Below are 17,243 nucleotides of genomic sequence, written 5' to 3'. Positions count from 1 at the left end.
CCAGCAACTAGAGTGAAGCCTAACTCACCAGCCTTACCACCAAACCAAGCATGCCACCCTTGCAGATATGAAATGATCCTGAAATGAAGGAGTAAACACCAAAAGACTCTTTTCAATTCCCAGAAAACAGCTGAAAAGACTATAGGGAGGGTGGAATTTGATACGGTTTTCTTTCTCTGTTTCATTCACAGACATTGATTATGCTTTCTTCCTTGCCTCATTTATATTGTAATCAGTTTAATGTACTCATGTAAGAATTGTATTTGAGAATGGCTGGCACTGCAAGATCTGAACACCTTAAATTTCTGTCTGGTGGGAGGGAAATTCATCCAAAATGTCTGTATTTTATGTGTTATAGAAATAGCTACACACATACACACAAACACACAAACACACACAGAGAGAAACTCCATTCAGAATTAGATTGAAAGTATATCCTCCACTTTACCTCAGCAGAAAGCTTCTCCTAGGTTGATTTTTTGCCCTTGTTAATCCCATGGGAGAAGGGAAGTTCCCCTCAGGCAATCCCCCCCCCTTGAAGAGCTAGCAGAGAGGATCTCCAAAAACCCCAAGCCCTCACACGGTGACAAAGAAAAAACCACACTGCCCAGTAAAGTAGGATATGTTGCACTGGTGGTCTCAGGAGGAGGAATCCCAGGGCTCATTGTGTGTAATTTTAAAAATACTAAATAGTCTGGATTGCACACTAGCTAATCTCAATTTGGCCTCACTAAAATAAGAGCTAGGGCAGATTAAAGAACCATCCCCTGAAAATGGGTAGCCTGTACTTCTTTAAAAGGCAGAACCATGGCTGTGAAGGATTTTTGGGATTTGTGGTTGCTTGTACCCTGTCTGGAAGCTCACAGAAAGTGATATCAAACATCTGAAAATAATTGGCATGGTAAATTGGATATTGTAGATTTCTTTCCAGAAACTGTGCCATGGTTGCTAGACCTTCATGGTTGAAAGCTCTCTGGGAGCCACTGTAGGGATCCTTCTGCTGTCTCTCTCAATGCTTTTCCATCAGAAAAATTAAGCCTCCCTGATCTGACCAATTTTTAACTTTTGTCAAAAACATGTGCATTCCACTCACATGTTTTGAAAAAAAAAAGGAGGGATTGTTGGAAGTTATCACCCAGCCCTCTCCCAGAAAAATGAAATATCCTAGGAAATATTGAAAAGGCAGAATATTTCTCTGGATGTGAAAAGAAACATGTTTCAAAAAGACAAGGTAACTCTCCCTGCAGCTTCCTGCCCCCACCTTTTGTCCATGAGTCATTAAAGGCCAAGCTAGTCCACTTCACATAATAAAAGACTTCTCCCCTTCACCTCCATGGGGAAGGTAATAAAGGCATGGTAATATAACTGACCACATGGCATCTGAACTCAACGAAACCTGGATTTAAAACAGCCTAGAGGATTGCCCCTGCATGGGCCCATATGAGTCTGAAACCAATCAGAATACATTTCTTACACAGGAACAGGAAACAGATAGGTGGGACCGAACAGATTATAAAAAGCCCTGCAAGCCCTTCTTCCCTTTTTTCTTCTTCTTCACCCAACACCTGGAAGCATGTGATCACCTTTTTCCCCAGGACCTCCAGCCATGCGGTCCTGTCCTCCATTAAACCATCTTTGTAAGCAGCCTCCATGCCTCCAGTGTATTTTTCCCCACTTGGGGGCGAACCCAGAAGGACATTTCTTCCAACAATATGATGAAACATAAGAGTTATTTGGTGGGGGGATGGGTGGGAATTTTTCAGCATTATTATCATAAGATATAAAACTTCTTTAGAATCATTGTTGTGGTTGTTCAAATTGGGTAATGTGAATCTATACTATTTGTTTATTTAATGTGTTTATTTATTTATAGTTCATATTTCTGTCCATCTCCCTCAACCCTCATACTGAGTTGCAAATATTGGTTTATACAGTAATGCTGTAAGTCTTGTTTGCCTTTTTGGTAACATTAGGGAATTGTGAGAAGGATCATTCTTTTTTTTGGCAAAAGAAATCAAAAGTCAGAAATCATACCATAGTCGTTTGCACTACAAAATGCCCTAACCCACTGAGGGTTGCTAATTTCTTTAGTGACAAAGAGGTCAGAGTAAGAACTGGCATGAGGTTGGACAAGTGTGCAGGCTGGGCTGTATGCCGCAATGACAAGCTATCAGATGTCTCCTTTGGAATGTCACCGATTCTTTATACCATGCCATAGACTGGACAGTCATTAGAAATTTATATTTTTCCCAGTTATGAATATAACTTGTAGACTTCAATATTTTATACAAAATACTAACAAGAGTGTTGTAATATTTTACTCTTCCCCACCATGAAAAGAATGCTATCTTAATGGGTATGGATGGGGAAGCTAGAAAAAAAAAATCTGGATAAAATGTAGGCCACATCCAGCAGGGGACTGCAGAGATAAATTTTCTCCCAAAGGTCCCTATTAAGGGGGCAGTTAGGGTAGCAATTCAAAATGTTGTCAATTAAGTTATTTCAAACCTCTTTGTCACATGAGGCAGAGCAGACCCTATATAGCCAATCCTGGGCAATGCATGCATGCTTGCACATATATGATGAGGGCTTTTATATGAGTTGGAAAGAACTCCAAAAACCACGTCCTGCCTGTTTTCTCTACTTTGTTTGTCATCCTATCATAGGGCCCAACATTCTGTTCTGCCTTTTGTTGATCATGCACACTTACTCTTCAAATTTATCCAATTAACTTTTTTTAAAAGGTACCCCCCATCCCATATGCAAATTAAGTTTTAAAAGTGAACTGAGTTATTTGCTGCAGCTGTTGTTATTTTAAAGACATCTTTACCGGCAGTTTGGATGGCATTTAATATACCTCTCTGGTTGTCTAATGTTACTGTGAATGCATGCAAATGCATTTATACTGAAGGCTAGACAATCTGTGATTTGATGGATCATTCTTCTTTCCACATATAATGTAGGCATTCACCATTTCCCCTCACTTCACAAAACTCAGGAGATCCCAGTAAAACCTCTTGCATAAGTGCCTGCCATTTTGCTGGAGGGCGGGGGACAAAAGGAGTAGCAGACCATGAGAAAAATTGCACTCATACTCCCTCTTTTGACATGTACCAAAGGGCCACCTCTTTTCAGGGATAAAGAGGGCTCACCCATTGCCAGCCAGATATCCCTCGCCAGCAAGCATTCCAGTCATTCGTTCGTCCTTCATCTCTCCACATATAATATATGCTTGCACCATTTCCTTTCCCCTTCTGATTATCAGGAGAGCACAGTAAAGCTGTCTCCTCTCCCCCACCCCTAAATTGACCTATGGAATTGCTTACCATTTTGTGGTGGTGGTGGTGGTGGTATTGGAACAAAGGATCCTTCGAATTGGGAGGAAAACTGCATCCCTTGCTTGCCATTCCAGCATTTTCCTTCAAAATCCCTCCAGCCCTATCTTGTCAGCAGATATTCCAGTCTCTTCCATGTTCTTTCTTCATTGACCACCACCATTAAGAGACTTCAAATTTCAGCTTCAAAGAAGCCAATAGCCGCTTGCCTCTCAGACCTTGCCACCCGCTGATTGAGTGCTGGAATCAAATGGGAGAGAGTGTAGGGATATGTTCCTCCCATCTTCCTCACACAATGCAACTTATGAGCTTTGGAAATGTAGTTGGAAGGTGTGGTGCCATTGAAAGAGTCACAACGTTGCCAAATTTCAATTCCATGGGAGTGATGAGTCCCAGATTTTGGATGCATTCTGCAAGTTAGCCCATTTGAGGCATGTTGATTTAAAAACTGTTGCTGTATGTTGGGCCCTCAAGTTAGGTAACTCAACTGAACTAATAACTTAGTTCAATTTAACAAACTTCGCTATTTCATTCCAAAAGCTCTTCAAAATGCAGTGTCTGCCTATTTTTCCTTGGGTTTAGATGCCAAGCCAACATGAACGAGAGACCACTAGAAAATTCCAGCTATATACTGAGAGAAAAATCAAAATTATTCCAGAATAAAACAATAATAAAGTTGTTCTATTCTGATGCTAACAAAACTGCATGGAAATGCCCATAAAGTCATCAGGATATCTTCATATTATGGTGATGGTCCAGAAAGTCCCCACACCACAATATGAACATCACCACATTACGGGCATCAAAGCTTAGTAAATGGAAAGTTTACCAATAAATAAATGGAAAATTTACCAATAAATAAACTATAAAAAATCTTCAGAAAAACATGGGAAATAGGGGATGACTCAGAATAAAAGCTTCCTTTGCAAAGTTTTATTCCCAGAGTAGGCAATCAAGAGCTTAAAGATTGGGGGTGGAATGGCATGATGTTGATCATTTTTCTAGGAATGGGCATTCAACGGTATTCTGCCCCTGAAGCAGCATTGGAAGCAGCCACAGAAAGCAACTTTTCTGGGAATTAATATGCTTGTTTAACTTCGTTTGAAACCTATTCACTTTGCTGTTGGCCCTTATTCCAAAATATAGAAACTGGAATGAAGGATGATAGTATGGCTGCAAAAACAATTTTTCTTCTGCCAAATTCAGACAGTTGGAATGCATGATGAAACATATGTAGAAATACAGTGGCAAAGATTGTTGAGAAATATCCATTCAGATATTATGGGAACCTTTATAAAAGTGCAAGCAATTACACAAACATGAGCCATGAAGTTTGCTGAATGTCTTTTTTCATTTCATTGCTCCGAGTATATTCCACGTTTCCTCTGGGATACTAGAATAATACCTTTGACTCAAAGCAGTCTAATGAGAAAGCTTTGTTTGAATGAAATTGTCCACAGCTAGCATGCAATGATAGGATCAATCTTTAGTTTTATGTTGGAAAATGTGGAACCAACACGGGATGCAAAGCTACAGAAAAAACATCCACAAAGCCTAGATGGAATTGTTTTTGTTTGTTCTCTGCCTGTCTGATCACAAAATTTATGAATTTGGGAGTGTGGGAGGAGAAGGCAAGGAGTAGTTCCGGCAAATCTGTAGTCTCATGAATTTTGCTAAAAAGTTCCCACTATAGCTAATTGCATTTGTTTTTGTTATAGCTGGATTGCTAGATTGTCTATTGTAGCAATCTCCTTACCACCCTGGAGAAAAGCTTCTGCGTTTATTTGTTTTTCCTTTGTTTATTCAAACGTAGACAATATAGTTGGATGAATTTTGACTTTCCTTACTACACTAAAGTTCTGTAAAGTCAGAAAATGCACTGGGTTACACAAACCTTTAGTATTGATATTTAGTATATTAACCTCCTGGTCATCTTTTATGCAATATTTTAATGTGTGCTAAAAGTATATATATAAAGGCAATTATAAAAATGGTCATTATAATGGTGGGATTATGTACAGTTAAAGTAAAAACAAATAAAACAATGCTGCATCATATTTCAGTAGTGTGAATCCAATGTCAACAACTTTTGAATTATTGTGCAGGAAAGCATTATAGAGGAGAACTTTTTCTTTTAAAAAATCCCATTATTGAACTGTACATCTTCCATTAAAAAGAGAATGTGCAAAAGTTCTGGGAATTTTTTTTTTTTGTAAAAACACCATTGTTTAACATTTAAAGAACAGTGAAGAATTATTTAGATCTTATCCTAGGGGAATTATGATGCTATTATTGAGGAACCTTCATCTGGTAAGAATCTAAAAGGTTTTCTCATATACTTTTCTCAGAAAGTGGTTCAGCCAAGGCAACATCTATATCATAAATCCAAAATATGGTTGATTCTCAATTACTTCCATATATTGAATCTAGATTATTGCTTGTACTTTTGAGATAGTTTGTCCAATATGCAGTTTCAATTAACAGAAAATAGACGGGATTATGGCAAAGAGTGAATTCTTAAAATTGCTGTATGACAACACTGTGAACGAAAACAGCTGCCAAACCGCTTCCATATTTTATTAAATAGTGATATTTGCCTCTCCAGCTAATTCATTCCTTTAAGGCAGTTAACAGTAAAAATAATGAAAACCATATAAAGTAAGCCAAGTGAAAATAAAAGTTTCCTTATCCAAATTCTTATTCAAAAAACAGAAGTTTTCATTTTCATCTAGAGCAGGAATGTCAAACTGGTGGCCCGCAGACGAGATGCATCATGCATAGGCCACGCCCACCTCTGTGAAGGGAGAAAAAAAAACATTAGACGGCAACGTGACACCACAAATTTGACACCCGTGACCTAGATAGTTTCTTGGGTAGCTTCCATATTAGGCGTTTAGTTTGGAAATATCATCGTTCCTATTTTAAAGTCCTAATACAATGTCATTCTGTTTTTAAGGCATTCTTTGTGACAATTAAAATAATATATACAAAAATGCAATTGCATAATTAATCTGTTCAGTGAAAATATATTATGGAAGCTTTTCAGAACTTTTTTCTCCCTTACATTCAATCATCTCCAATTCTTGGAGATTGACTGAACAAATTGGTAAAGTTTAAAGTCTAAAGAGAAAATGTCTTAAAATTACAGTAAATAATCTCAATTATTTCTAAAGACAATTCATTTCTTAATATTTCAGTCTTACTTTCTGTTTCCTGTTCCTTTTCATGAAACTATATTTCACAATCATTTTACAAATATACTGAATGGACTGAGAAGGAAAAAAATGCTTATTCTCTAATAGGCATTCAAATATTTATTCAAATATCAGTCATTTGCAGGAATTTGGGAGCTTCTTAGTTTCTACAAGGATTGTACTCTGAGACTCCGGAAGCTAGTGAATTGGCCACAATGTGACAATCAGCTCAATCATGATGGAACACAGATGCTCAGGGAGACTGGAGAGGACAAGTATTGATTGCAAGGCATCATGGCACCTTGACCTCTGTGAGGATTGGAAATCCTAGAAACCAGGATGAGATCACAGATCCTACCAGTGAAAACACCTGTCCTTCAATTCCAGAAGTATTGCAAAACTATCTCTGCAATATTTCTTTTGAAATGATTGTTGGCTGGCTCAGTTTTCTGAGTTCACGTGCATTGCCAGAACATAGAGCTATTGCATTAAATTCAAATTACTGTAGTGCTTGCATGGGAAAAGGTGTTTGAGAGATCTTGTATGTGATATATCTTGCTGATTAAATCTTTATTTATAATCTTCATTCTTTTATTTTAGAAGCTTAGATTATTTAACCAATTTTCCATGTCTAAAATGTCTAATCTTTTTTCCTTCCTTCCTTCCTTCCTTCCTTCCTTCCTTCCTTCCTTCCTTCCTTCCTTCCTTCCTTCCTTCCTTCCTTCCTTCCTTCCTTCCTTCCTTTTGTAACATATAGTATGTTTAACTTATTCAAATTATTATGAAAGTACTATTGTACTAGTTTTTATTTGGTCTTCCTCATTCTTTTTAAATGATTCATGATTCAGTTTCCTTTGGAGGCTAATTTTTGGTATATTTTTGTTTGAAGTGTGTCTCTTTTTTATTACATTTTTATTCCAATAATCAGTATTCTTCTCCCAGTTCTTTAAAATTCACTGTTTTTATATTGTAGCATCAGTAGAGAATTGAATATAATGCAGGCTATTCTGAAGAAACGGTCTTAATAGTGACTATGGTCAGTGTGTCATGTCAGTTGAAAGATTTGGTGAATTTTCATTTCCCCATAAAGAGTGAACTTTTCTACAAATACTATTCTATAAGTAGAATAGGTCTTTTCAGCTCTTGAGGGAGTTTTCTGCTTGCTCTATTGGCTTTCTTCCCAGAGCATTTGAACTACTTCTTCAGTTTTTCTTCCTCCTCTTCCTTATTTGATGAGAAAGAACAAAGTGCTGCTTGCTGATCTTATTTACACTTTTAAAAAGTAGGAGTCAAAAATTATTTCTTTTAGAATACTGACATTTTAAAGTGGGCTTCTAACTAGTTGACACACATGCCCATGTCACAAGTCTGCATGTTCAGTTCACATTCATTGGCAAACCTATTAGGAATGTAAGCTAACAGTTGGATTAGCAATATATAAACCAGGATGGTAGTACTGTTTCTTTAAGTACTGCTGTAATGTGATTGGTTGCTGTTACCTCAAGAAGCCATAAGATGGAGCCAGAATGACTGTTAGCTCTCTGTTTGTTAGATGCTGATTGGTGGATATGTGAGTTACTGTGTGTTTTTGCTGCTGTTAGCAACTTTGTGTGCTAAACTGATTATATGAGACTGGACTGTGTTCAAAGGATCATTCCTTAACTGAGAATATTGATGACTGACTGAACCGTGTATGACTTGGACTTTAAATTGAACTCTGAATATCTCTATATTTCCACATAGTAAACTACTATTATTTATACTATTCGGTGTCCCTGTATGCTGGTTTGTGCGTGTTCTTCCATACCACTCTCATTACGCTTCTCTGCACACTCGCTCTCCTAACGGGGAGTTTACTTACTTAACACTGGTTATGGGCCCAGAGTGTACCAGACGTAACTTAAAAAAGAGAGTTGGTGTCGATATGCAATACCGTATACAGACAGCTGTTTAGTTTGTGATTGTTACTATCATGGAGAAGATGGCACATGCCCCATCAGCAAATCTATCACTAATAACCCGGTTGTATGGAACAAACTATGTTTCCTGGTCTATGAAGTGCAGCCTACTCCTGCGTAGTGAGAGATTATGGGATGCTGTAAAGAATCCACCAGACATAACTTCTTGGGATCCAGATGACGAGGATGATGCCAAGAAGATAGCAGAGTTTCAACGATGCACCAAACGAGCATTGTGTATAATTGGTCTAACAATGACTGACCAACAATTAGTTCATATTCGTGGGGAGAATTCTTCAGCAAGATGTTGGGAGAATTTGAAGATTTATGTACGTGACATTGTAGGTGCACATATACATCTTACCCGCAAACTGTTTAAGGCACGTCTTCTGAAGGGTGGAGATATGTTAGCTCATTTAAATTTTATGAAAGGAGTTTTCCAAGAGCTACATGAAAAAGAACTTATTTTCTCAGAGTTACATCAAGTCTACATCATTCTGTCCTCACTGGATGAGAGTTATGATGATTTTGTATCTTCCCTTGAGGTCCTAAACCGAAATGAACTAACATTGGCTGACATAACTGTATGCCTGTTGGAAGAGTCAAGAAGAAGGTTGGAAAGAGAACAACTGAGAGAGAAACCACCTCAACATAAAGAGTCACCTTCAACTGCCTATACTGTTAGAAAATGTTTTTCTTGTGGGGCAAAGGGGCATATAGCTAGATTCTGTAAACATGCAAAACACCAGAATACTAGAAAAGCTAAGCAAAATGCTACTGGCTATTTAGCTATGTCTACTTTGACTATCTCTAGAAATGCACCAATAAACCATGATTCATGGGTTGTTGATAGTGGAGCATTACAGTGCATTACTAGAAATAAGAATTGTTTTGTAAAATTGTCCGCCAGCAAGCAACATGTATCTTTGGCAAATGGATGGAGGGTGAAAGCATCTGGTGAAGGTATGGCAAAATGTTCATTTGTAAATGAGCATTTATCCATGTTGTATATACCTAAACTGAAATTTAATTTATTATCAGTAACTGTATCATTGAAAAGGAAGGTAATAGGGTTACTGCCAAATTAACAAATGGTTTATATGTTATATCTGATGCCAATACTGCTAACTCAGTGTATGATAATGTGAAACCACATGATGAATGCATACATTTACTACATAGGCGTATGGGGCACATTAATTTCAAGATGCTGCAACAAACTGTTAAATTGTCAGAAGGAGTAAAGTTAAAACCTTGCAGTAAATATTTAAATTGTAATGTGTGTAGTCAGGAAAAAAGCAAGGTTACTCCAGCAAACAGACGGAATGGTTTTAAAACTAAGGAATCTCTGGAAGTTGTTTTTGCTGATCTAATTGGACCTATGAAACCCAGTTTGGGAGGTGCCTGTTACATTTTGAGTATCACGGACCATTATTCAAGGTATGGTTTCTGCTATTTACTGAAGGACAAGACAGAAACGTTTCAACATTTCTTTAATTGGTTAAGATTTGCTGAAAGAAAAATCAAATCTAAGGTGATTACTGTTGTAACTGATAATGGAACTGAGTTTACAAACTGTAAATTTCAAACAATGTTGAGATCAGCTGGTACTGAGCATAAACGTTCTGCTCCTTATAGGCCACAACATAACTCGTTTATAGAACGAAGGGGGCAAACATTACAAGCCATGGCTCAAACCATGTTAGTTGATTCAGGATTGCCTGAAACACTGTGGGGTGAAGCTATGATGTGTAATAACCATGTTTTAAATAATGTGGTAAATACAACAACTGGTGAATTACCATTCACTCGTTGGCATGGTAGAAAACCTGATTTAAGCTATCTTCACACATTTGGAGCTCCGGCATGGGTGCATATTCCCTCACAAGTAAGACTGAAGGGACAACATAGAGCTAGACAGTTATTTTTCATAGGTTATGAGGCCAACCATAGATCATTTAGATTTTGGGGAAAAGGGACTACTAAAGTATACTGTAGCACTAGTGCTCGATTTATTGAATCCGTTGGGTGGGATAAATTAGACTATAACAATGACGTAGTTATTGACACCCAGGTATTTCCTAGTGGTGAAATAGAAAGAATAGCTATAAAAATTAAAGAGGAAGTGTAGTCAGGAGGAAGTACAAAGTCAGGAGGAATTAGAAGAATGGGAGCAGATGCAACAGGAGAGTTCACTGGTGAGTTGCCTAGGCGTTCTACCCGTGTAACATGACCACCTGACAGATATCAAGCTAGTATAGCATGTCAAGTAGATAAAGTTCCTGCTACGTATCATGAACTATCCACATATCCTAAGGAGGAGCAAATAGTTTGGAAAACAGCAATGAACAGGGAACTGAAATCTTTACAAGATTTGGAGGTATATAGAGAATGTAAGGTTACCTCCAGGTAAAAATGTAATAGGATGTAAATGAATTTACAAGATTAAAACAAGTGTAGATGGGACTGTTACCCATAAAGCCAGATTAGTAGCACAAGGTTTTAATTAGTCAGCCAGTGACTATGATGAGGTATTTGCACCTAGTTTAAAAGCTACAACATTACGTGCATCATTAGTTTGGGCAGCTAAGCATGGATATGTAGTGAATCATTTAGATGTAGAGACTTCATATCTCCATGCACCGTTGCAAAATACTATATATTTAAAGAAACCTGAAGGGTTAAACACTGATAGAAACACTGATTGCTGGAAGTTATAGAGTCTGTATGGTTTAAAACAATCAGGCTATGAATGGAATCAATGCATAGTGAAGGAATTAGCAAGGATAGGTTTTAAAGCTGGAATGGCTGATCGTTGTTTATTTAAGAAAGAAAGTGATGGTATGATTTCATTGTTGCTATTGTTTACAGATGATATAGCATTAATTACGAAAACAGAGCAAAAGGCTATTGAGATTATGACACTATTAAATACGCGGTTTAAAATAAAACACCTTGGTGAAATTAAGAAATATCTTGGTTTAAAGATAGATAAGACTAGGGGAGGTTATAAAATATCACAAACTGAGAAGATCAATCAGTTATTCAGGACTTTCAAAATGGAACTGTGTAAACCGGCTAAAACTTCGGTGAGTCAAGAATTTAGCCATGATGATATAAAAAGCCCAGTATTTGATAAAGGTATATATCAATCCCTAGTTGGTAGTTTATCTTATCTTAGCAATTGGTCAAGGCCAGATATAGCATATAGTGTTAATCAATTAGCCAGGTTTAATGCTGAACCTACTGAACAGCACTGGCAAGCTGCTAAACGTGTATTGAAATATCTTAAACAGGCAATACACTATGCCTTATATTTAGAGCCTAAGGGTGAACTGAGATTAACTGCATATGCTGATGCAAGTTTTGCAGCTGACATGTCTACACATAAATTCACATCAGGTATCACAATATTCTTAGGAAAAGCGTTAATTGGATGGCGGTCTATTCGTCAAAAACATTTAAGTTTATCAACAATTGAGGCTGAATTTTCATGTTTATCTTTGTTATGTACTGATTTGATTTGTTACAAGCAACTCCTAATGGATATGGGAATTAATGTACGGGAGCCTATTGTTGTATATGAAGACAACCAAGCAGTGATCCAGATGGCATCAAATCTTGCTGTAAAGACAAGGACAAAGCATACTGACTTAAGATATTCAAATGTACTGCAACGTGTTAGTAGTAAAATGATTACACTCAAGTATTGTATGTCTGAAGAAAACATAGCAGATCATTTTACCAAAGCTCAGGGTACGGTAAAACATAAACGTTGTGAAGAATATGGACTAACACTGTAAGGTTATATATATTGCTTACCCAAAGGGGAGAATGTTAGGAATGTAACCTAACAGTTGGGTTAGCAATATATAAACCAGGATGGTAGTACTGTTTATTTTAGTACTGCTGTAATATGATTGGTTGCTGTTACCTCAAGCAGCCATAAGATGGAGCCAGAATGACTGTTAGCTCTCTGTTTGTTAGATGCTGATTGGTGGATATGTGAGTTACTGTGTGTTTTTGCTGCTGTTAGCAACTTTGTGTGCTAAACTGATTATATGAGACTGGACTGTGTTCAAAGGATCATTCCTTAACTGAGAATATTGATGACTGACTGAACCGTGTATGACTTGGACTATAAATTGAACTCTGAATATCTCTATATTTCCACATAGTAAACTACTATTATTTATACTATTCAGTGTCCCTGTATGCTGGTTTGTGCGTGTTCTTCCATACCACTCTCATTACGCTTCTCTGCACACTCGCTCTCCTAATGGGGAGTTTACTTACTTAACAAAACCGATTGAACAATCTACCAAATATCCTAACAGCAAATTGTGTTGCACAAATCCATAAAGTGAGGTTAGTTTAGGATTCAGTGTTAGAAGGTATATTCAGAAATTTGAATAAAACCTTATTTAAGTATTTAAGACACATAAGACAGTACTGTAAATATGGCTATTGTGTGGTAATCATTCCAGGGCAAGATAAATTGGATTACTGCCAAGAGCAGCAACCAAGACAGAAGCTATAACTTTGCCACAAGGGGTGAGGGTATGCCAGACTTTAAATTTGTGCTTCCTTATACTCTAAATTCCATCAAATAGGATGCAAACATTTTACAGTTCGTATACGTAATCTTCAGTCCAGGATTTTCTTTCCTATTTTACAATACAATACAATACAATACAATAATAATACAATAGTAGAGTTGGAAGGGACCTTGGAGGTCTTCTAGTCCAACCCCCTGCCTAGGCAGGAAACCCTATACCATTTCAGACAGATGGCTATCCAACATCTTCTTAAAGACTTCGTGTTGGGGCATTCACAACTTCTGGAGGCAAGCTGTTCCACTGATTAATTGTTCTAACTGTCAGGAAGTTTCTCCTCAGTTCTAAGTTGCTTCTCTCCTTGATTAGTTTCCACCCATTGCTTCTTGTTCTACCCTCAGGTGCCTTGGAAAATAGTTTGACTCCCTCTTCTTTGTGGCAACCCCTGAGATATTGGAACAATGCTATCATGTCTCTCCTAGTCCTTCCTTCTATTAAACTAGACATACCCAATTTTATCTTATCCTGCCTACCTACCCTCCTCCTAGCCAAGAATTCAATTCTTGGTTATTCAGCAATACCAAATTCCATTTCATATTACCTTTTCTTTAGGGATACTATCTAAATTAGGCAACCATTTACCATCTGATTCAGATAGTAAATTGTGAAGTTAGGATTAAAAAAAAAATCAATGTATTTAATAATGGGGACTTTATGATGAAAAACAACCTCTACACATATTTCATTAAAGATAAAAGGCGTAGTGAATCATATATATTTATTAACAAACCAAATAAGTAACAGAAATAAGTTAGGGTTTATCTAAATTTCAGTGCTTCAAGTCTGTGAAATTTAAAGCGAAAAATTCTACTTTTTCATCACTTTTAAAATAACAAATTCCTGAATTTCACTGACTAATATACCATATTTTTCAGAGTATAAAATGCACCGGAATATAAGACACATCAAGATTTTGAAGAGGCAAAATTTTAAAAAAAGTGTTTGCACTCTGCAGACCTCCCAAAATGCCCCTTTTTTGAGAAAATGGGCCCATTTTTGTCAAAAAAAGGGCATGCATAGCCTTTAGGAGGCTTGTAGAGTGCTCCTGGGGGCTGCCCCCCCAAAAACAATTTGTTTTTCGCTCATTTATGCCCTCCCCAGCCCCCAAGAGCACTCTGGAAGCCTCTTAAAGGCTATGTACAGCCATTTTTGCAAAGGGGGTGGGTTTTGGGAGGCCAAAAATGCTGTATTCAGTGTATAAGACACACCCAGATATTCAGCCTCTCTCTTGAGGGAAAAAGATGCGTCTTATACTCCGAAAAATACGGTGGTTTAACTGACAGAGAAATCCTTAAGCAATGCAATTGCTTTGGAATGCAAGATTGACAGAAAAAATCTTCAATTTAACAATTCATTTTGAATTGAATGGTATTCCAGGATGATAAAGTTTAGAACATGTGTTCCTGTTTGCTATATTTAAAAACAAACAAAAAACCACCAAAGACTTGAGTTTTATATCCTTCTTGAGGGTGGATACTGAAAGTACAAGTGGTTTCAAAACTATTATTTCCTCATTTAACTCCTGCCGTTTAATATTGCTGATGTGGCACACAGTTAGATAATCAATTGTTGAAGAATGTAGAACATGCTCTGATGCCAGGGTTACATTTTGGAGAAATAGATTTTATACTTGTCTGGATTTTACATGGTTTTAACCACTGACCTCCTGTATGAAGCCAATAGTATATTATTGAAATGCTATTCAGTAAGTAAGTAAATAAATAAATTTGTGCATACTTGTTAAAGGATTTTTACTAATTTGGGGGTATCAGCTACACTCCTAATCACTGGCCTCAAGTCTGCTTAGAACTGTGTTAAAGTAATCCAGTTCTATATTCAGAGTCTATTGAACTAAATAATGGCATTTATACATAAATATTGTGGGGAGAGTTTAATGAATAAACCAGCTTTGTGCACATCAAAAGAAATCATAAGAAATTGAAATATTCATAGGGAGCTTACATTCTAATATTTTATGTATCTAAGGCAAAACTTGGCGTTTTCCTCACTTTTCCTGAACAAGCTGACTCTCTGCAACATAGCCTTGTCAGGGTTCCAGCTTTGTTTGTGAATGCAAAGTCTGCTCCCTCTTAGGCAGACTCTGAACTTTCCTTCCCTTATTTCCTGATAAGCCAGCTTTTCCAGGCAGAGGAGAAAGACTGAAATCTTGGTTTAGCTTGAATGGGTAAGAAAACATAAAAATTATGTCTCATCAGTGGACTAAAATAGCTAGATAACAGCCCTTTCCTATATTCTTCATTTCAGAAACAAAATGGAAGTGTGGGTTATCCTTTATAGGATGATTATATAATCATTACTTATAGTGTTAAACATCTGAAAAACTCAAGTTTTTGGTTCATTTTTGCAAATAACTCAGAATTTTACAAACCGTGATCTATTTTGCCCTGTCCACTGCTTCATATGCTTGCAATACATTTTTCTATTCAAATGTGTGTTGCATTGAAAGGATCTGCTTATTATTTGGTTCCCATGGCAACATCACCTGTATTTTGCCTAATACAAGTTGCTGATTATTATTTTCATAACCACCTTAGGCAATGGCCTTTTACAACCACAGTTGAGTGGAATGTAATCCAGGTTGCAACTCCCAACCATTTTATGCTGTTTTATAATACCCATTCTAACCACTTTTAGTAGACCAGCAAATCCCATGAAATGAAATGTTTCATGGTAGTATTGTAAACTGAAGCATACTAACTTTAACTCTGCAAGTCTCGGTGGGCCTTTTTGTCTAAGGCTAAGCCAGGGGATGGGTTAAATTTAAGATTTGATAGCTTTAATTTAAATGCAGTCAAACTTTTCTGTAAATTATGAAGGCCTTCTGCAATAGTACTAGGAAGGAAGCAGTGCTTACACATCACCATGAAAGGGGTTTTCTGCTGATGACAATTCACTGCTTTTGGCAAAACTTATCCCTGTGCATACAAAGCAGTGTTTAGCTCAAGTCACATAATTCATCCATAAAGTGTCCGCGATTGACCAAGTTTTGTGTCTAAACTTTCTAGCACTGGCCTTTGTTTAGGAAAGAATGACTCAGCCATCCCACTGTTCTTCATTTTACAGAGGTGACAGGAATTTAACCAGTTAAAACTGTGAGGCCATTTCAATTTGTGGGCTGACTCTAGCATGAAACTATTATATACTCTGGGTCATGTGGCATAACATCTCATCCAAGCAAGTCTATTAATTCTGGCAGCAGTCAGAGAAAGTTTCAGAGCTTCTGGAATCCGGCAGATGTACTGTTTCCTTAGGGCTTTGGGAAGCACGGCATTATTTGCAGGATCACGTAAGTTGTTGAACATTTTTTAAAATTAGTCTAAGGCACTGGATTTAATAATGTTTTTCCATTGTTCCTGAGTACTAAGCTATGTGAAGCTTCACTACAATAACTGCTTTGGTTGTGAACCAACTCTGTCTCTTTTAAAAAAAAATTTAGACGTGCTTTTTCAGTCATTCATTGCCACGTATTCTCTTTGAAAGGAACTCTGATGTAAGGAGATCTTTGGATACAACTGGAAATACTGCTGGAACAGAAATTTTAGTTTGCAAAATTCTGTAGTTTTGAACTAAATGGTCCAAAAATCATCGTAATCTCTATTAGCACTCAGGCTGTGTAAACCACTTTATCAACTTGTCTTAATACATTTTGTGGGGAAGACTGAGTAGGATGGCAAGAAGAAAAAGGAGAATCAGGGTAGTATAGTTAAAGTTTTGGACTTGGACTGAAGAGAACCAAATTCAAGCCTATTACCTGCTTATTCAGGGGTTAGTGAAATGATTGTTTTGGGAACAAAATTAAGCAACATTTCGCCAATCTACTAGCAGGTTTCTCAGCTGCTGTACTGTACCTATTTTTATAAAACTGATTATTTGCATTATGGTAAGTTATAGTGGGGCTCTTTATCACTTTGATCTCATGTTTTATCTGTAAACATTCTTGGGATCAATTTTTGCTGTCTTTAGTTTTAGAAGATCAGGCAGCTGGTGGCAAAGACTTGTGATTTTGAAAGTTGTCCAAGTAGGTAACACTAGGCTACATAAAGGAAGAATAAGCTTCAGTGATGTACGAGACAGTTTATTATGAAGCTAATTCCCACAAACTCTTATCAAATGTTCTTA

The 17,243-nt window shown here is 37.1% G+C and overlaps 1 protein-coding gene across 7 annotated transcripts in view; it reads left to right on the top strand.

Moving 5' to 3' along the window:
- The first annotated feature begins 10,585 nt into the window (after positions 1-10,585).
- Positions 10,586-17,243, top strand: part of KCNE4 (potassium voltage-gated channel subfamily E regulatory subunit 4) — a 44,301-nt gene continuing 37,643 nt past the window's right edge. For 4 of the 7 annotated variants that reach the window (XM_081956402.1, XM_081956401.1, XM_081956400.1 and 1 more), the window contains exons 1-2: positions 10,629-10,685; positions 16,188-16,410. In XM_081956402.1, coding sequence (XP_081812528.1) covers positions 16,359-16,410 — 52 coding nt within the window. In that variant the 5' untranslated portion in view covers positions 10,629-10,685; positions 16,188-16,358. Of the gene's footprint in view, positions 10,686-12,412; positions 12,493-16,187; positions 16,411-17,243 lie in introns of those variants that run through there. The other 3 variants (XM_081956397.1, XM_081956398.1, XM_081956399.1) reach the window with 3 other exon arrangements.

The sequence above is a fragment of the Natrix helvetica genome (assembly GCF_964273705.1).
Source record: "Natrix helvetica genome assembly, chromosome: 5".
Lineage (NCBI taxonomy): Eukaryota > Metazoa > Chordata > Lepidosauria > Squamata > Natricidae > Natrix > Natrix helvetica.
Note: the sequence above shows the minus strand (reverse complement) of the source record. Positions and strands in the feature narration are given on the sequence as shown.